General features: G+C 43.0%; 1 protein-coding gene across 2 annotated transcripts in view; it reads right to left on the bottom strand.

Annotated features, from left to right (window-relative positions):
• Nucleotides 1-12,190: 12,190 nt before the first annotated feature.
• The window catches only part of USP2 (ubiquitin specific peptidase 2), a 129,027-nt gene continuing 119,930 nt past the window's right edge, over nt 12,191-21,287 (bottom strand). For both annotated transcript variants that reach the window (XM_056542004.1, XM_056542005.1), the window contains 3 exons: nt 19,251-19,355; nt 17,837-17,957; nt 12,191-17,595 (listed from right to left, as the gene is read on the bottom strand). In XM_056542004.1, the coding sequence (XP_056397979.1) occupies nt 17,508-17,595; nt 17,837-17,957; nt 19,251-19,355 (314 nt within the window). In that variant the 3' untranslated portion in view covers nt 12,191-17,507. The remainder of the gene's footprint in view (nt 17,596-17,836; nt 17,958-19,250; nt 19,356-21,287) is intronic.

Here is a 21,287-nt window from a genome sequence, read left to right as displayed (position 1 = left end):
TAGTGGTAACATTTTTTGGTAACTTGCATCCTTTCCGTGTGAAAAATCCTAAAATTTGATGAAAAATTTGAAAATTTAGCATTTTTCTAACTTTGAAGCTCTCTGCTTGTAAGGAAAATGTATATTACAAATAAAAAAAAATTTTATTCACATATACAATATGTCTACTTTATGTTTGCATCATAAAAGTGACGAGTTTTTACTTTTGGAAGACACCAGAGGGCTTCAAAGTTCAGCAGCAATTTTCCAATTTTTCACAAAATTTTCAAACTCACTATTTTTCAGGGACCAGTTCAGGTTTGAAGTGGATTTGAAGGGTCTTCTTATTAGAAATACCCCACAAAAGACCCCATTATAAAAACTGCACCCCCGAAAGTATTCAAAATGACATTCAGTCATCATTTTAACCCTTTAGGTGTTTCACAGGAATAGAGGCAAAGTGAAGGAGAAAATTCACAATCTTCATTTTTTACACTCGCATGTTCTTGTAGACCCAATTTTTAAATTTTTACAAGGGGTAAAAGGAGAAAATGTATACTTCTATTTGTAGCCTGATTTCTCTCGAGTAAGCACATACCTCATATGTCTATGTTAAGTGTTCGGCGGGCGCAGTAGAGGGCTCAGAAGCGAAGGAGCGACAAGGGGATTTTGGAGAGTACGTTTTTCTGAAATGGTTTTTGGGGGGCATGTTGCATTTAGGAAGCCCCTATGGTGCCAGAACAGCAAAAAACCCTCACATGGCATACCATTTTGGAAACTAGACCCCTTGAGGAACATAACAAGGAATAAAGTGAGCCTTAATACCCCACAGGTGTTTCACGACTTTTGCATATGTAAAAAAAAATTATTTTTTTTCACTAAAATGTGTGTTTCCCCCCAAATTTCACATTTTTCCAAGGGTTAATAGCAGGAAATACCCCCCAATATTTGTAACCCCTTCTCTTCTGAGTATGGAGGTACCCCATAAGTTGACCTGAAGTGCACTATGGGCGAACTACAATGCTCAGAAGAGAAGGAGTCATATTTGGCTTTTTGAGAGCAAATTTTGCTCGGGGGGGCATGTCGCATTTAGGAAGCCCCTATGGTGCCAGAACAGCAAAAAATACCCACATGGCATACCATTTTGGAAACTAGACCCCTTGAGGAATGTAATAAGGAATAAAGTGAGCCTTATTACCCCACAGGTGTTTCACGACTTTTGCATATATAAAAAAAAAAAAATAATTTTACCATTTTGGAAACTAGACCCCTTGAGGAACGTAACAAGGGGTACAGTGAGCATTTGCCCCCCCACTGGTGTCTGACAGGTCTTTGGAACAGTGGGCTGTACAAGTTTTCATTTTCATGGACCACTGTTCCAAAGATCCGTCAGACACCTGTGGGGGGTAAATTCTCACTGCACCCCTCATTACATTCCGTGAGGGGTGTCGTTTCCGAAATGGGGTCACATGTGGGTTTTTTTTTTTTTGCGTTTGTCAAAACCGCTGTAACAATCAGCCACCCCTGTGCAAATCACCTCAAATGTACATGGTGCGATCTCCCTTCTGGGCCTTGTTGTGCGCCCCCAGAGCACTTTGCGCTCACATATGGGGTATCTCTGTAGTCGGGAGAAATTGCGTTACAAATTTTGGGGGGCTTTTTTCCCTTTTCCCTCTTGTGAAAATGTAAAGTATAGGGCAACATCAGCATGTTAGTGTAAAAAATAAAAAAAATTTACACTAACATTCTGGTGTAGACCCCAACATTTCCTTTTCATGAAGGGTTTAAGAAGAAAAAGCCCCCCAAACCTTGTAACGCAATTTCTCCCGAGTACAGCGATACCCCATATGTGACCCTAAACTGTTGCCCTGAAATACGACAGGGCTCCAAAGTGAGAGCGCCATGTGCATTTGAGGCCTAAATTAGGGATTTGCATAGGGGTGGACATAGGGGTATTCTACGCCAGTGATTCCCAAACAGGGTGCCTCCAGCTGTTGCAAAACTCCCAGCATGCCTGGACAGTCAACGGCTGTCTGACAATACTGGGAGTTGTTGTTTTTCAACAGCTGGAGGCTCTGCTTTGGAAACAGTGGTGTACCGGACGTTCTTATTGGGGGAGGGGGGCTGTGTAAGGGTATGTGTATATGTAGTGTTTTTAACTTTTTATTTTATTTTGTGTTAGTGTAGTGTAGTGTTTTTAGGGTACAGTCACATGGGCGGGGGGTTACAGCGAGTTTCCCAGCGCAAAATTTGCTGCATCTCAAGATGCGAGAAACCCACTGTAAAAGCCTCGCCCATGTGAATGTACCCTGTACATTCACGGGGGTGGCGGGGCGGGGGGGGCTTGCATCAGCTGTTGCAAAACCACAACTCCCAGCATGCATGGTCTGTTAGTGCATGCTGGGAGTCATAGTTTTGCAACAGCTGGAGGCACACAGGTTAGGAAACACTGAGTTAGAAACAGACAATGTTTCCCAACCAGTGTGTCTCCAGTTGTTGCAAAACTACAACTCCCAGCATGCCCAGACAGCTGAAGGGCATGCTGGGAGTTGTAGTTCGGCAACATCTGAAGGGCCAGATGTTGCTGAACTAAAACTCCCAGCATGCCTGGACAGTCAGTGCATACTGGGAGTTGTAGTTTTGCAACAGCTGGAAGAGCACAGATTGGAGACCATTATACAATGGTCTCCAAACTGGGGCCCTCCAGATGTTGCAAAACTACAACTCCCAGCATGCATGGTCTTTTAGTGCATGCTGGGAGTTATAGTTTTGCAACAGCTGGAGGCACACAGGTTAGGAAACACTGAGTTAGAAACAATGTTTCCCAACCAGTGTGTCTCCAGCTGTTGCAAAACTACAACTCCCAGCATGCCCGGACAGCTGAAGGGCATGCTGGGAGTTGTAGTTCGGCAACATCTGAAGGGCCAGATGTTGCTTAACTAAAACTCCCAGCATGCCTGGACAGTCAGTGCATGCTGGGAGTTGTAGTTTTGCAACAGCTGGAAGAGCACAGATTGGAGACCATTATACAATGGTCTCCAAACTGGGGCCCTCCAGATGTTGCAAAACTACAACTCCCAGCATGCCCGGACAGCCAAAGGCTGTCTAGGTATGCTGGGAGTTGTAGTTTTCAGACTCCTAGAAGCAGCAGTGAAGATCTTCACTGCTGCCTCTGAGGACCACATACTTACCCGTCGCTGCTCGTCCACGTGGCCGGTCCCGCGCTGCTCCTCGGTCCCGCCGCTGGATCAGGTAAGTCCGCCGGTCCCCACGTGTTCCCCCCGAATGCCGCAGGTGCCCGCGAGCCCCTGCAGCGCTTCGTCCCCCGTTCTGCCCGACTTCCAGGGGCGGGCAGTGCGGGGGATCTGAACTTTCACCCCAGATCACTGTGATTGGTCCACAGGGACCAATCACAGTGATCGCTGACCAGGACCATCAATTGATGGTCCTGGGGGTGAAGCAGAAGTTGTCCCCTGCTGGAAACAGCGGGACTTCTGCCAGTTAACCCGTGCGATGCTGCGCATCGCCGGGTTAACTGAATGTCATTTATAAACGCCGGGATGCGCGAACGCACTGCACAACCCGGCGTTTATATATGACATTCTGCGGGAAGGGGTTAATATATTAGCAAAAAAAAAACAAGGAAAGAAGCAGATTTAATATAAAATACTAAAAGATTAAACTCCTGCATGCAGGATAAAAGTATATTGTCCTGCAAAGCCCCGCAATGCACACCGCCATGACTGCAGAGAAGAAAAACTTCCAGTGACTCCACCGGAGGTAAAGCGGCCCAGGCTATCAGCGCTTGCGTCTGGGCTCCGGCAAGATGGCGCATCGCCAGGATAGATGTGCAAGCTTTGGAGCTCCGACCCGCAGCTTCCGAACTACAGGAAAATGGCGTCTCGCACTGGATGTCCAGGCAAAAAGCACCTAAGGAAAAGAAAGAGAAAAAAAGGTGAATACTGTGGAAAGGGGAGCTCAGGAGTGTCCATGCTCACATAAGGACAGAAAAAACTCACTGTCCTGATGTGAGCAGGGTATTTTATAGTCGGTCATTGTGACGGTAGGTCCCTATGTTTTGTTTTCATTAAAAAATCCCAGTCCTATTTAGCTCACAGGGGTGGAGACACCCCACATTGTGCTGCTGAGGGATGCCAGATAATGGTGTTTTTTCTTAAATTTTGTAGCAATTTTTCAGTTCTTGGGTAAAATGGGTAAAATGACTGATGTCATTTCAAAGTCGAATTGGTGGCGCAAAAAATAATTTTTAGGTGCAATTGAGTTATGATTTTTTTAAAGTAAGGAGGAAAAAATGAAAGTGCAAAAACGGAAAAAAACTTGGTCCTTAAAGGGTTAAGTTTACGGCTCAGAATCTCCTCCAACAGATGGCTACAGGAGTTCTAGTAAGTTGTTATTAAGGGGCAGTCCCATAACGTGTGTAAGAGAGAACCCTTTTGGCTACATTGGCACCAGCATAAACAGGAGGACCCCAGAAACATGATTGCTATTCTATCAGGAGTGTAGTACCAGTGTAGAGTAGTTTTGAGGCCTGAATCTAAGTGTGAGACACAGATAAGAGCTTTGGAGACATGAGTAAAGGCTTGTTTCCAATCCTTTTCAGGTACACATTCCCCTAGATCAGGGGTACTCAACTGGCAGACCACGGTCAAAATCCGGACCGTGGTCGCCAGTCACCCGGAATGCCCGCCGGCTAGCTCCTCATTTGTATAGGTGTTTAACACACAGATAAGCAACAGAAGTTTGCCAGTCTAAAGAATATATGTCTCTTTAACCCCTTAACGACGCAGGACGTATATTTACGTCCTGCGCCGGCTCCCGTGATATGAAGAGGGGTCGCGCTGCGATATATAAAATGAAAACGCAAAGCAATTTTATTACTCGGCCGCACAAAGATATCAGTGACTACAGCACTGATGGGACACAGCCAGGAGAATACACAGTGATTTAAGTGACTGACAGGCAGGGCTGGACTGGGACCAAAAATATGCCTGGGCATTTTAAAATAAGCAGCCCATTTTTATGGTGGGGGTCAGACTGCTGGGATCCCCACCAATTTCCTCGGTTCAAGTGGCTCTCCAGCTGTTGCTAAGCTGCAACTCCCATCATGTCTGAAGAGACTCAGGAATTAAGGAAGTTGCCGTTTTGAAAAAGCTGCAGAGCCACAGAATGGGGTAAATTGTCACCCATCATCACTACGGAACTTACAAGTGACTCCAGAGCTGATGGGACAGCCAGGAGAACACACAATTATATCAGTGACCTGAGTGATGTCTTCTCTGTTGTCTTTCCTTTCCTTCTTTATCTGGTCCAGACGCCAGGACTTCTTCCAGCTCCATCTTCTCTGCAGAGTCTGATGCCCGGACATCATAGGCTCCTCACATTGTCAGCAGATCCTCATCCTCTATATAAAGACAATATTCATAACACATTATAATTCTGCCAAATACTGTCCCACCTGAATATAATAATGCCACGCACTGTACCCTCTAAATATATTATTGCAACACACTGTACCCCCTGAATATAATACTACCTACCACTGCACCCTCTAAATATATTATTTCCACACACTGTACCCCTGAATATATTACTGCCACACACTGTACCCTCTAAATATATTATTGCCACACACTGTACCCCCTGAATATAATACTGCCACGCACTGTACCCTCTAAATATATTATTGCCACATACTGTACCCCCTTAATATAATACTGCCACACACTGTACCCCCGAATATAATACTGCCATACACTGCATATCCTTCATCCCATCCTCTGTCTTATCAACACCCCCACCCCATGCTTGGTTAGCTTATCACCCCAATGCCTCCTCCCCTCCGCCACATCCTCGCTATTCTCATCACTCCATACACCCCACCCATCCTTGGCTCTTCACTCCCGCACTCCATATTATTCCCCCCCCATCCTCAGTCTCATCATTGCAAACCCCCCCCCATCCTCAGTCTCATCATTGCAAACCCCCCCCCGCACCTCATCCTCAGACTCCTCATCATCATCATTGAACCCCCCCCACCCCATCCTCAGTCTCCTCATCATTCCATCATCATCATCATCATTGCACCCCCCCACACCCCATCCTCAGTCACCTCATCATTCCACCCTCATCATCATCATTGCCCCCCCACACCCCATCCTCAGTCTCCTCATCATTGCACGCCCCCAGCTTCCCCTCCTCATTATCATTCCATCCCCCCCAACACCCCATAATCAGTCTCCTCATCATTCCACCCTCCTCCTCCTCCTCATGATCATCATTGCACCCGCCCACACACACACCCCATCCTCAGTCTCCTCATCATTCCACTCTCCTGCTCCTCCTCATCATCATTGCACCCCCCCACACACCCCATCCTCAGTCTTCTCATCATTGCACGCCCCCCACCTTCCCCTCCTCCTCCTCATTATCATTCCATCCCCCCCAACACCCCATCCTCAGTCTCCTCATCATTCCATCCTCCTCCTCATGATCATCATTGCACCCCCCCACACACACACCCCATCCTCAGTCTCCTCATCATTCCACCCTCCTCCTCATCCTTGCACCCCACAGCATCCCCTCCTCCTCATCATCGCATTCCCCCCCACCCCATCCTCAGTCTCCTCATCATTGCAACCGCTCCCCAGCCCCATCCTCAGTCTCCTCATCATTGCAACCCCCCCCAGCCCCATCCTCAGTCTCCTCATCATTGCAACTGCCCCCCCCCAGCACACCCCTCCACCTCATCATTAATGCAATCCCCCCCGTTCCCTGTCCTCATTCTCCTGCTCATTAATATTACATCACCCCAGCACCCGATCCTCGATCTCCTTACCTTCCTGGAGATCGGCGGTGCTGCAGTGTGAGGATGCGGGGAAGGCTGCTGCTTGTGTCACTCTCGCGTTGCAGGGGTCAGAGGCTGTGACACGTCATACAGAGGCTTGGTGCAGACGTGCGTGCCTACGTGGTGCAAGTCTACTCCCATGAGCCCCTGGCCTGTCAATCCAACCCGGAAATTATTTTTAAAGGGCCCGCCGCTGCCAGCACTATTACCTTCAAACGGCATGGGCTCTTTAAAAATAATTTCCGGGTTTGATTGACAGGCCAGGGGCTCATGGGAGTAGATGTGCACCGCGTAGGCACGCACGTCTGCGCCAAGCCTCTGTATGACGTGTCACAGCCTCTGACCCCTGCAACGCGAGAGTGACAAGAGCAGCCTGTCAATCCAACCCGGAAATGATTTTTAAAGAGCTCGTGCCGTTTGCAGGTAACAGTGCTGGCAGCGGCTGGCCCGGGCCGCGCCCGAGGTCCCTGCCTGTTGCTACAGCATGTAGCATAGTGTAGTGGCAGGGAGGGGGCCGCTCCTCGGCTGCCTTTTTGGCGGCTGTCTGGGCCTATTTTACTGTAGGGGCCTGGAGCTGCAGCTCCATCAGCCCCTATGTTAATCCGGCCCTGCGTCAGGGCCAGGCATCTTTTGGAGGGAATTAATGATCTTGGTCAGCTCTGGTGCATTTAGGGAGAGCAACTGTTGTTCTGTAAGTTTAGGGAGGTGTAAACCAGACAGAAAAGAATAAATGGAGTAAGTAAGATCAGTGGGTGCAGGTACGCAATTCAGATTTTATAGAGAGGCATAAAATGCTTGAAAACCGATTGCTATAGATTCAGGAGTATACAGCTTCTGTCCATTGCTAAAGTGTTTGCAAGCAAGCTATGCCGTAATGAGCATGTGGGCTCAGAAACAACTAGCCAGCAGTTTGCCAGCTTTATTATTTTGAGAATAGTACAGAGCACCCACCTTTCTGAGACTCTTCTCATAGTCAAATAGCAATAAGCCTCTAAGCTCCTGACAACATGTCACTAACTGGGCCAAAGTCATGTCAGAGGGATTGGACTTGTTTAGAGCCTCAAGGGTTCGCAATTGTGAAAGCGTGTCATCCAATTTTTTGAGCTGCTGTTTTTTGCTAATAGCACTGTATTTAATAAAGGTGCCTCTAATGAAGGCTTTGTAGCAGTTCCACAAGACAACAGGATCGAAACCTGGAATATTATTTAATTTAAAGTATTCTGTAAGATCCGCACCAAACGACTGGATATGCTGCGGGTGTGAAAGCAAAAAAGGACTAGCTCTCCACATATTAGTGGTGGAAGGTTTGAAAACTTAGTGTAGAGACAAGGATATAGACACATGGTCCCACCATGAGATAGCCTCAATGGAAGACCCTGCTAGATTTGGGAGAAGGGTTCGTCCCACCAGAAACATATCCAGTCATGAGTATGTATTGTAGGTTAAAGAATGGTGGGTTTAGTCCCTCTCTGTATCATGCTGGATCCTCCAAACATCATATCATTCCTGTTGCCACAAAATAGGAGCAAGAGTAGGGGAGGCAGTGCGATGAGCAGTAGTGGAGTCTACAGCTGGATCGGTGACCAGACTGAAATCACCGCAAACTATTAAAGTGACCACATTGGAGTGTTGCTGTTTTATGAAGAACCTTACGTAGAAAAGGAGCCTGGGCTACACTGGGGGAATACACAGACAGTAGAGTATATGTAACATTATTAATACAACCCACCAGTATTATGTATAGTCATGGCCGTAAATGCTGACACCCCTGAATTTTTTCTAGAAAATTAAGTATCTCTCACAGAAAAGGATTGCAGTAACATATGCTTTGCTATACACATGTTTATTCCCTCTGTGTGTATTGTAACTAAACCAAAAAAGGGAGGAAAAAAAGCAAATTGAACATAATGTCACCAAACTCCAAAAATGGGCTGGACAAAATTATTGGCACCCATAACTTAATATTTGGTTGCACAACCTTTGGAAAAAATAACTGAAATTAGTCGCTTCCTATAACCATCAATAAGCTTCTTACACCTTTCAGCAGGAATGTTGGACCATTCTTCCTTTGCAAACTGCTCCAGGTCTCTCTTATTGGAAGGGCGCCTTTTCCCAACAGCAATTTTAAGATCTCTCCACAGGTGTTCAATGGGATTTAGATCTGGACTCACTGGTGGCCAGAACTCTCTAGTGCTTTGTTGCCATCCATTTCTGGGTGCTTTTTTATGTATGTTTGGGGTCACTGTCCTGCTGGAAGACCCAAGATCTCGGTTGCAATCCCAGCTTTCTGACACTGGGCTGTACAGTATGACTCAAAATCCGTTGGTAATCCTCAGATTTCATGATTCCTTGAACACATTCAAGGCACCCAGCAAAACAACCCCAAAACAACATTGAACCTCCACCATATTTCACTGTAGGTACTGTGTTCTTTTCTTTGTAGGCCTTATTCCATTTTCGGTAAACAGTAGAATGATGTGCTTTACCAAAAAGCTCTCTCTTGGTCTCATCTGTCCACAAGACGTTTTCCCAGAAGGATTTTGGATTACTCAAGTTCATTTTGGCAAAATGTAGTCTTGCTTTTTTATGTCTTTGTGTCAGCAGTGGGGTACGCATGGGTCTCCTGCCATAGCATTTCATTTCATTTAAATGTCGACGGATAGTTTGAGCCTGCAGGACAGTTTGATAATCTTTGGAATATGTTTGTGGCTGCTTATCCCCATCTGGATTATCCGGCATTGACACCTTTCATCAATTTTTCTCTTTTCTCCATGCCCAGGGAGATTAGCTACAGTGCCATGAGTTGCAAACTTCTTGATAATGTTGTGCACTGTGGACAAAGGCAAATCTAGATTTCTGGAGATGGACTTGTAACCTTGAGATTGTTGATATTTTTCCACAATTTTGGTTCTCAAATCCTCAAACAGTTCTCTTCTCCTCTTTCTGTTGTCCATGCTTAGTGTGGCACATACAGACACACAATGCAAAGACTAAGTTAACTTCTCTCCTTTTTATCTGCATTCATGTGTAATTTTTATATTGCCCACACCTGTTACTTGCCCCAGGGGAGTTTAAAGAATTATCACATGCTTGAAACAGACTAATTTCTCCACAATTTTGAAAGGGTGACAATAATTTTGTCCAGCCCCTTTTTGGAGTTTGGTGTGAAATTATATCCAATTAGCTTTATTTCCTCCCTTTTTTTGTTTAGTTCCAATACACACAAAGGGAATAAACATGTGCATAGCAAAACATGTGTTATTGCAATCCTTTTTGTGAGAAATACTTCATTCTTTAAAAAAAACTTCAGGGGTGCCAACATGACTGTATCTGCCTTGGGGAACACATTCCACTTTAGATAAAGAAAAAGCCACCGTATCCCGAATCGCAATTACCACTCCTTAGATCTGTGATGTAAAGGGAATATGTGAGGGAATGTGGGATGTTTAAGCCTATGAGCATCTCTAGCAGGCAAATGGGTTTCCTGGGCATATAAGATAGCACAGCCCAGGGACAAATCTTCCCTCCATAAATAGGTCAGTTTCTGGGGGCTGTTGAGACATACTAATTTAAATACCATTTATGCATAAGGTATAATCGGTTTAAGCAGTAATGCAAACATTGAAATATGTGACCCGTGTGCCTTCAAGCCAGCACACTTGGGACCAGGGGAAGTGGACAATGCAGCATGGACACATACATGACATTCCACCAGGACTGGACCAAAAACAGAACAGAACAAATCCAAGAATAAAAAGAAGCAAAAAGCAAAGGAATATTGGCATTTGCCAGCAATCAATGTAGGGGTGAAAGTCCAATCTGAAGCCGGACCAACATAACACCCCCCCCCAGCCCTAGACAAAGCAATGCCAGCACAGATACCTAAGTCACTTTACTGTTACCCAGTCTTCGCGGATCCTACGTGGAGGTGAAGAGGAGGATTTGAGGGACTCAATTCTTCTCCTTTTTGCAGTGATCTAATAACACAGACATTGTTACCTCTGCAAATCACGAGGCGAACAGGGAATCCCCAGCGGTAAAGTATTTTTGCTTGGTTTAGGGCAGAGGTGATGGATTGCAGCTCTCGGCATAGTTGAAGGATAACGGCAGACAGATCTGCGTAAACAGCCACTTGGTGGTATGGAGCAGGAAGGCTGCCATTGTTGCAAGCGAAGTCCATAAGACATTCTTTAATGGTGAAGAAGTGAATCCTCACCAACACATCCTGTGGGACTGTGTCATCCAGATGTTTGGGACGCGGAATACAGTGCGCTCGGTCCTCCTCCAACTCGTGGAGAGAGCAGAATGGGAGGACCGCTTTAAGTAGAGCTTGCACATAAGCTAGGATTTCAGCCGGTGGGACCGTCTCAGGTATGCCCCAGAGCTTAACATCATTGCGCCGGGTGCGGTCCTCCAAATCGGTGACTTTAGCTTTAAGAAAAGTGATATCATCCACTGAATCATAATGGGTGTCTATGAGAACATTATGGGAGACCACAAACTCTGCAAACTTGCGTTCAATGTGGTCCACTCTGGCCCCAATAAAGTCCACTGTAAATCTCAAAGGATTAAACATATTGTGCACATCCTTGAGGAAGGTCTTATGCGAGGGACATGTATGGAGAAGGTGCCCAGATAACCCCTTGCAGAATTTCGTTAGCGGGCTTGGAAGCTTTCCTCCTGCAGGTAGGCATTTTCCCGAGGGTATTTGCTGTCAGATGGTATCAAAATTAAGTAGGTACATGCATTGTAGTTGCTAATTAGGGCTGTTAAGAACCGGACCTCTAAAAAGGTGTGTGACCATACAGCCCGGCAGCCAGACCAGAGGGGACTTGTTTATTTTAGCACAAGGCCTCAACATAAAATGTGAAAGAAGTGAAATGGAATATGCAATACAGTATAGGGGAATTTACTTTTGTTTCGTCGAGTGTCAAACCTGCCAACTGCATTGTATGTACATTTCCTCTGCACATGTCTATTAATGATTTACTCAGTCTTTATACAAAGGGTAATTTATGCTTGGTCTTCCTCCAAATATTTAGCAAAAACTGCATTAGTTAATGTGTTGGAAGAAAAATACATGCCTCTAGCCCCTCCCCTATTTTGGGGACAGATACTATGAGCATGAACATATCTAAAAAGTGTCATCTGAGTAGTGTACAATAATAGTGACATGTACCTACCATGCCCCATAAGGGACAAAAATATGGCACCTGCAGAACAGCAAATTACCCCCAACTACTACAAGGATTTGTGTTTGGTAATCCATCACTTACAATTGAAAAAAAAATTACATTAAATAAAAAAAATGTATACAGAACAAAGGACAGGGGTCAGTCATGCTTTTAAAATATAATATAATTAAGATCTGTACATTTGCATAGAACACATATGGTCCTTAGGGTTACAGCAGAACTCTTTACAAATTCTACACACTTACATGGTAAGCACCAGCTCAGTGTGGCCTGAGAAGGGTTGTGGGTGACCCCAAAATACTTACTGTCTAAGAGATATGCAGCAGGTATAATTCCAGTTCACTACATGGTTATCAATACATCAAATAATATAAACACTCGCACACGGCTCATATATCTCATGCTTACATAATATACATAAAAGGCTCTGCACAACAAACATGCACTTCTCTATAGCACATAGACACTCAGTAGTTCTTTACAGTGCAAATACAATCAGTTATTGCTAATCCTGCTAGATCAAATATAATATAATTGATATAGCTTAAAATAATCTGGTGTGTGGAGTGAATGCTCAGAAATCTACAACTAGTAACAGACCATTTGGGATTAAATGAAAGCATTTATGTCTTGATGTTACCCATGAATAAAAGGCAATTGACTTCACATGGGAGGTGTATCAAACCCAGTGCAAAAAAGAAAAGTGGAGTTGCCCATAACGAAGGTAACCGCTTTCATTTCTGATAAGTCATCCCAAAATGTAAAGCCGACTCAGACTGCAGATACTGTTCCTTAATGTGTATTCTTACTAATTCCTTCCATGTTTATCTTCTCTCTTGGTATAACCACTAAGCATAACTTTTCATAGGAGCCAATGCTACTTGAGACTCGTTTTTATCTAATTTCATGTGCATCGTTAATCTGAGTGACAAAATTCCCTGGCTATTAAGTTTAACCTGGTCAAAATTTGAAGGGCATCTCTTATTGGATTAAACAATCTTTTATCAAAACAAAATCAGTGTATTTAGTAACAATTGTCCTATAAAAGGGGATGAGCACTGTTCAACCCCTTCTCAAAAAGTTTTTCCAGATGTACATGCTAGGTGAGAAGATAAGTGGGGAGATTTAAATATCAAAACCTGTGCAGAGGAAAAATTGACCAGTTGCCCATAGAAACCAATCATATTCTTCTTTCATTTTATAAAGGCCTTTTTAAAAATTAACCCCTTGAGAATGCAGGACTTTATTTTTTGCAATTTTGTTTTTTCCTCCTCAGCTTCAAATAATCATAACACTTAAAATTTTCCACCTACAGACCCATATGAGTGTTTTTTTTGCGCCACTAATTGTAATTTGTAATGACATCAATCATTTCACCACAAAATCTACGGTGAAGCAAAATAAAAATGATTTGAGGGCCAATATAGAAAAAAAAAAAAGCAGCCATTTTGTAATTTTTGGGGGCTTCTGTTTTTACACAGTGCACTTTTTGGTAAAAAAAAATTACACAATGGCCCTGGGTGGAGTGCAGTTTTCTTTGTGTTTTTTTTTCTTTCCCCCAACAGATATTTCTTCACGGCATGTACTAAGGTTTTCCAAAATTTTTCACTTTTCCCCAAAAAAATTATTTTTTAAAATTTATTTATGCTCTGATCTGTGGGGTTTTTAAGAGCTCAAATCTACCACATTTTCTGTTGAAACCTTAGTAAATATGATGGGATTTTTTGAAAAGGTCGGGGACACACCCCCTTTTCGGAGACCATGCCCCCTTTTCTGTGACCACGCCATTTTCCCAGCTGCCACGCTCCTTTTTCGGGTTCTCAGTAAAATGGAGAGTTGGTCTGTTTTTTTTTTTTTTTGGCCCAAATTCTGGCGCACATTCTGGAGTAGACACAAATTCTGGCGCACAACCCAACAATAGTAAATTAGGGCCATTATCTTTATTCTGTAGGTCCATACTATTACAACAAAACCCCTTTGAGGCTGGGTTCACACCACGTTTTTGCCATATTGTTTTCAATCAGTTTTTCTAAAGAAATCCGTATGCCAAAAAAACGGATGGAACCGTATGGGAAAAGGTAAACCGCATGCGTTTTTAAACTGATACTGTTTTTAAAAGTGCATATGGTTCTGTCTGTTTCTATATAAAACATTTTTTTTAAAGAAAACATGTGCTTTTGAAAATGTTGTCCATTTTTAATGGGAGGGGTTTTGGGTGGAGACTTTAGGATGCAAATGCGCATGTGCAAAGTAAAAACCGTATACAGGTTCCCGTATGGAACCGTACACATGTGCGTTTCACATTGACGTCCATGTTAAAGAAAACGTATGCGGTCACAGTACGGTTTTTAAACCGGAGTCAAAACCGCGGTTGATAAAAGTTTGAATCACCCCATTTTTCTATTTTTTAAAATAAAATAATGTAATAAAAAGAAAAAAAATCATATGTGGTAGCGCTGTGTGTGTAAATGTCCGAACTATTAATATATAAGGTTAGCCAAACCGCAGGGTCGATGGTGTACACTTAAAAAAATACCAAAGTCCAAAATTGTGAAGCTTTGATCACTTCATATACCATAACAATATTTTAAAAAGAGATCAAAAGGCCCCATGAAAACAAAAATGGTACAGAAAAAAAACTACAGACCAGTTAGAGGGGTCAGAAGATGACAATTTTAAAATACAAATTTTGGTGCATTTAGTTATAATTTTTTAAAAGTAGTAAAATAAATAAAATCTATATAAATTGGGTATCCCTGTAACCGTATGGACCTACAAAATAAAGATAGGGTGTGTTTTTTACTGAAAAGTACACTGCGTAGAAATGGAAGCCCTAAAAAGTTGCAAAATTGCATTTTTTTTCCTTTCACCCCACACATTTTTTTTTTGCTTCGCCGCATTTTTATGTTATAAAATAAGTAATGTCATTACAAAGTACAATTGGTGACGCAAAAAACATGCCCTTTTATGGGTCTGTAGGTGCAAAATTGAACGCGTCCTGATTTTTAGAAGGTGAAGAGGAAAACACAAAAGTGCAAACACAAAAATTGTCCTTAAAGGGGTACTCTGCCCCTAGATATCTGATCCCCTGTCCAAAGGATAGGGGATAAGATGTCTGATTGCAGGGGTCCCACTGCTGGGGACCCCCGCGATCTTTCCTGCAGCACCCCAGTTTCTCAGCTGCACAGAGCGTGGCTGATGACGGGCGATGAAGGGGACGGAGTATTGTGACATCTCGGCTACGCCCCCTCAATGCAAGTCTATGGGAGGGGGCGTGGTGGCTGTTACATCCCCTCCCATGGACTTTCACTGAGGGGCGTGGCCTGATGGTACAAGGGGGCATGGCCGACCCCTGCAGCGTGCACACAGCGTTTGGAGCTAAATGTTCCAAATGGTAGTTTGGTATCATAGGAATCGTACTGAACTATGGAATGAAGGTAGCATGTCAGATTTGCTACATTATGAACGCCCAAAAAAATTATTGCCCCACAAAATTGTGCAATTCCATATTTTTTTCTATTCTGCATAACATATATTTTTTCTTGTTCTGTAATACAGTATATGATAAAGTAAGCCAATGAAAAGTACAACTTGTCTCACAAAAAAAGCCCTAATACAACTTTGTTATTGGAAAAATAAAAAAACATGAAAAATGTTTTTGTTTTTTTTAATTGCTGGGGGTCATGAAGGGGTGACTAGTTTGGATATTTACGCACATAACCATATAATATATTTTACATTAAATTTTTTTTTACATAATTAAAAGAAAACTACTACTATTTTTTAAGTTCCCATAGGGGATTATTACATGCAGTCTTCAGATTGCATACACTGAACAATGCTGTTCTATAGCACAGCACTGATCAGTGTTATCAGCAAAACAACGCTCCAGGCTACCATGGCTTCCTGGAATGACGATAAGACGGCGACAAGGCAGTTAAAGGCCCTCTCGACATCCTCTCAGCTGATTGGGACCCCACAATTTTGCAGCCGGGATTCTTTTTTTTTTTAAACATTTAAGACGCTGTGATCAACACAGATCGTGGTTTCTACAGAGTTAATACCAGGCATCACACTGATTGGTGATGTTCGGCATTAGCCACGGGTCCCAGCCGATGATAGCCGTCGGGACCATTCAGATATGGATGAGAGCAAGTCATAGAAAGGGAGTGGACATGGGGTGTACATTTATGCCCTGCATTCTTAAGGTGTAAAATAAATCCAATTGGTTGCTAAGGGCAACTGGACATACTATTTCTCTGCACAGGTTTTGATAAATCTCCACTTCGGCAACTCTCAACTAACAGACATGTACACAAAAACATCTTGTTGACTAAAAGGAGGACAACTGACAACTTGGAACCTTGTAATCACAGATCATCTGTCCAGTAAATAAATGTTCACATCAGAAGCTCCAGTCCACTGCAACTTGTTTCAGAATAAATAGAATTGAACACATCACTGTGCTGTCAACAAATAAAAATATACAAAAAAATAAATAAATAAAAATCTGGTATTATCTTCAGTCAATCAATTAACACTGTTGTGCCACACAACTCTCAAGCTGTACATAAATAATTTTGTTCATATGGCACCCCGCAATTCCACCTCATGGGACTAAAATGCACTGTCCAGCATTCTGTTTGGAGTGAACCTATGAGCTGTCACTTTCTCCACTCTTCACACTGAATTAGAGAAAACTTATAAGTTCCATATGAATGAATACATCCTGAGCTGAGGATTTCAGTTGACATATTAAACACACCACTTCAAATCTACATTATTTACAATAATGACCATCTGGATAAATAGGACATTACTTATTGTAGTACAAAGAACAATGTGCTGGTTCTCAAGGACTGTGTTACTTATAGTAGTGGCCCCTTCTCCAGTGTGGCTTTGAAATACTTTCTTAATGAAGGAGCCCCCATTTAGTAAAGGAAAACTCTGTAGAGTCCCTAAAAAACCCAATGAGGGAGTTTCACATTAATGAGATGTTCGTCACATAAAGCTTTCCTGAGAATATAATTTAAATGAAGTACAATCAGAACTTGTAATCTGAAGAGTCCGCTCTTAAAACCAACCAAATAAAGCAGCAGCAAAAACATGGTGTCTGGTGCGGCATCACTGTGCAAACCCAGAAGAGGCAGAGCTACAATGGTTTAGATATGGTATCCAGCATGAACAAATATCACATATATAATTGAGAAGCCAATGCAACTTTATCTTGTCTGGATTCTTAAGTCTTTCTTTCTTTGTTATTTGTCCAGTAAGTATCCAGTTTAAGGCAACAATCCTATATTGTTTTGGCTGTGTAGGTAAGGCACCTGGTGAGTATAATGCTGGTGTTCCAAGAAACAGGTCTTGTTGCTCACTAAAGTATAAATTGTAGGTTTACGTGTGAGCCTCTTTGCAGGTTTCACAGGTGATTGAGTGTCTCTTTTCTTCAGTCATTACTGGTTGCCAAGTTACATTCTGGAGGATGGTCCCGATAGTTCATAAAATAGAACATAAGCATCACTGCTTCTAACCTGGCTGGAAGACATTGCAGAGACTCTGAGGAGGAAAAAAAGAATAAAAAAAGGAGGTTTGTGGTTCTGATGTCATGGCTATAGCAATATCAAAAAGCAGTGACAAAATCTGACCACTAGGGGAACCAGTGCCACCGTTTACTACTGAGATTTATTGTATATTGGCACAGTAAGTAATATATAGCATATAAATTCTATTTACGCAATATAAATTGAAATAAACAGATCTTCCCTTGACCTTCATAGACAAATAGATTAAAATGTACCTTGAGTCATTAAAAGTGTACCACTCGCCATTGTTCGGGTTTTTGCAGTAAGCTGTATAATGTCCTCCCATGGTTGTACCCGAGTGATTAGACACCGCATACAGATTATAGGTTGAGTGAGCTGCACAAATATAAAAAGAAAAAAAAATTGTATTGCCAAAATATAGCAGTAATTTCACAATATATGAAACTCTTAGAAAACGTATTCTGTGCCAAGTAATTTGGGATTTTCAGTGATGAAGATACAGGCCTAATGGTCTAAAAGAGAATCTGCCAGCTCTGTATCATGCTCAGAGCTGCAGACATAGGCAGATAGCTAAAATGGAGATAAAAAATAATAATAATAATAATAATGATAAAATATTTTATATGGAAAGCAGGACATCACACTACCTTCACAGGTAGCATTGCCTAAAATCAGCTTTAGCTCCAATTATGGAGTCTCAGAAACTGATTGGGATTTTATGTGAAGCCAGATTTGAAGCCAGGGAAAAGGACCCATCTGCAGACAGCTGTTTCGGGGGATAGATTATATATATATATATATATATATATATATATATACATATATATATATATATATACATATATATAAAACACACACCATACATGTCTGTTAGCTGAGGACTGTTTGTAAAGTATTAACATGCTGTTTTGTTTTGTAAGCTCCTCAAGAGTCGTAGATGCTGGGCTGAGCTGCAGCATGCATGCATGCCTTCTCCCGCCCCCACCACTTACTGCTATTTATGATTGATGTACAGCATTTGGCTTCTTCCAGCACTGAGCCTTGCTCAACAATCATGCACAGCAAGGAGGGCTTGGGGAGGGGAGAGGTGTGAAGGCTGCAGCTCAGGCTCGAGCCCAATAGAAAGCCTTCATTTGACAACTTTGCAAACAGCCATGAGCTAAGAGAGATAGGTATTGTTTTATCTCCCAATCCTCTATCTTCCCATGTATGCAGCCATGAAGATAATAAGCTGACAGATTGCCATTACCTTTATGTGCAGCTACCCCAATGTCTTGATGACATTGCTTTTATTTCCAAAACAGCTGTCATATCCATTCACTGTGGGGACCCAAAAGTCCACATACATCAATGTTCTTATCCTAACTGCCTTGATTAGAAGATAAAACATGAACATTCATGTGGATGTTTATTTGGAACTACACAATTTCTTTAAGACAAAACCAGAACAAAGAGCACAGAAATAGGAATGCTGTCATCAGAAGCTGTTGCTGCTGTAACTTTAGTAGCAGATACAGTGGGGGTGGCAACCAATTATTAAACAGTTTATATACTAAATTGCTTCTTACACTTTATAGAACTCTACGCTTTTAGAAGTATTTGCCATAATCTTTACACATATGAATGCAATAAATTTTTTATCACACAAGTGCCATATTTGTCACTTACAGCTAGTTTCTGAGAATTCACGCAAGTCTAAATCTTTTAGTGGGAAATTTACAAACGTAGAAAGCTTGCTGCTTCTGATGCGACCTTCAGAGAACCTTTTCAGATCTAAAATGGGCAAGGGTTAAGGTACAAAACTTGTGAAAAAAATAAAAACAGTGCAAGACAGTAACTTCAGGTAAATGGTATGTGTGTCATGTAAGATGTATAAGTCATATAATCTATAGAAAACAATAGCATGGCATAATGATGATGAAAAGAAAACTGACTTTATACAAATATTTTGCCTGGAGAGATGTCAAGGCATGTCAAGAAAAAAAGCTATACTAGAGCCCTGCATTGGGATCCCGCGGGACCCAACCCAAAACGTGCGGGCGGTCAGGTGGCTGCTGTTGGCGGAGTGGGTGGTCAAGCACTATGCCTGCAGGTCCTGCAAATCTCACAGCAACCTCAGTGACTCAGCCCCACCCTCCGCTTACAGTTACCAGCTAAGCCTTAGGTCCAAAGTCACCAGCAGCGCAGCAGGGTGGGGCTGCTGCTCCTCTCAACTTGTATTTGCTGCTCCTCCCATTCTATGTATTTGGATCCCCGCTCAGTCTGCCCTGGAGGATCAATCAATCCATCTATTTCTGCTGCCGCCGGGTGGCCCGGGCCCGGTACAGTAGGTCAGAAGGAGTCCAATGTTACAACAACCACTTACTGTGCGCTGTGCTGCAACCCCAGACAGTCAGTGATCCTCTCAGGGCCTCTGTCTGCAGTCTGCTCTGCAGCACTGCTATACACATACAGAGCATTGCACCCTAGTTTCTTCTACAGACCTTAGGGTGCAATGCTCTGCAGTTTGCACATAACCCCATGTGTATAGCAGTGTGTGTACATTCCTATACAGGTGGGGGATATGCAAAGCATTGCAGCATAGTCTATACTACAGACAAGGGTGCAATGCTCTGCACATACCCCCATGTGTATAGATGTGTGTGTATGTACATTCATATACAGGTGGAGGTATGTGCATAGCATTGCACCCTAGTCTGTAGTATAGACTATGCTGCAATGCTTTGCAAATCCCCCACCTGTATAGGATTGTACATACACACACAGCTATACACATGGGGGTTAACATTATTTTAGTTAAAAAATGGAAAACAAAATATGTGGTATTGCTGCCTGCATAAATGTTTAAACTATGAAAAAATTATGTTACCAGTAATTAAATTGCACGGTCGATGACGTACACGTATAAAATACTAAAGTCCAAAATTACGCAATTTTGGTCACTTAATATGCCATAAAAAAATAATAAAAGGCAATCAAAAATGGTACCAATAAAAACTACAGACGACAGCGCAAAAAATGAGCCCTCATACATCCCCGTATCCAGAAAAATAAAAAAAATGTTATAGGGGTCAGAAGAGGACCATTATAAGCATACTCATTTTGGTGCATGTAGTTATATTTTTTTTAAGTAGTAAAATAAAACCTATATAACATGTACTACACACTAGGGATCGACCGATATCGTTTTTTTAGGGCCGATACCGATAATCGGTGCAGGTTAGGGCCGATAGCCGATAACTTATACCGATATTCCGGTATAAGTTATCGGCTATTTAACCCCCTGCGACACCGCTGCAGATCATTGATTTAAAGCGGGCGCTTTAAATCAATGATCTGCAGTGGCTTTTGCGGGGCCATAGGCCGCCACCGCCACTCGCTTCTCTCCCCCTACCTGTCAGGGTGGTCCGGGCCATCCTTCATCCTTCCTGTAGTGTCCGGCGCCATTCCGGGTGGAGGGTGAACCGGTCCGGGATGTCCTTCTCCGGCGGTCATCTTCTCCACTCCGGGCAGGCTCCGGCCTAGTACGCTGCATAGACGCCGCTGCGCAGTGACGCCCGTGCGCAGCGACGCACCTGATGTCACGGCGTAGCGGCGTCTATGCAGTGTACTAGGCCGGAGCCTGCCCGGAGTGGAGAAGATGACCGCCGGAGAAGAAGGACAGCCCGGACCGGTTCACCCTCCACCCGTAATGGCGCCGGACAC

This window comes from Hyla sarda, chromosome 10 (genome assembly GCF_029499605.1).
Source record: "Hyla sarda isolate aHylSar1 chromosome 10, aHylSar1.hap1, whole genome shotgun sequence".
Classification (NCBI taxonomy): Eukaryota; Metazoa; Chordata; class Amphibia; order Anura; family Hylidae; genus Hyla; species Hyla sarda.
This window is presented reverse-complemented; position numbering and strand designations above follow the sequence as displayed.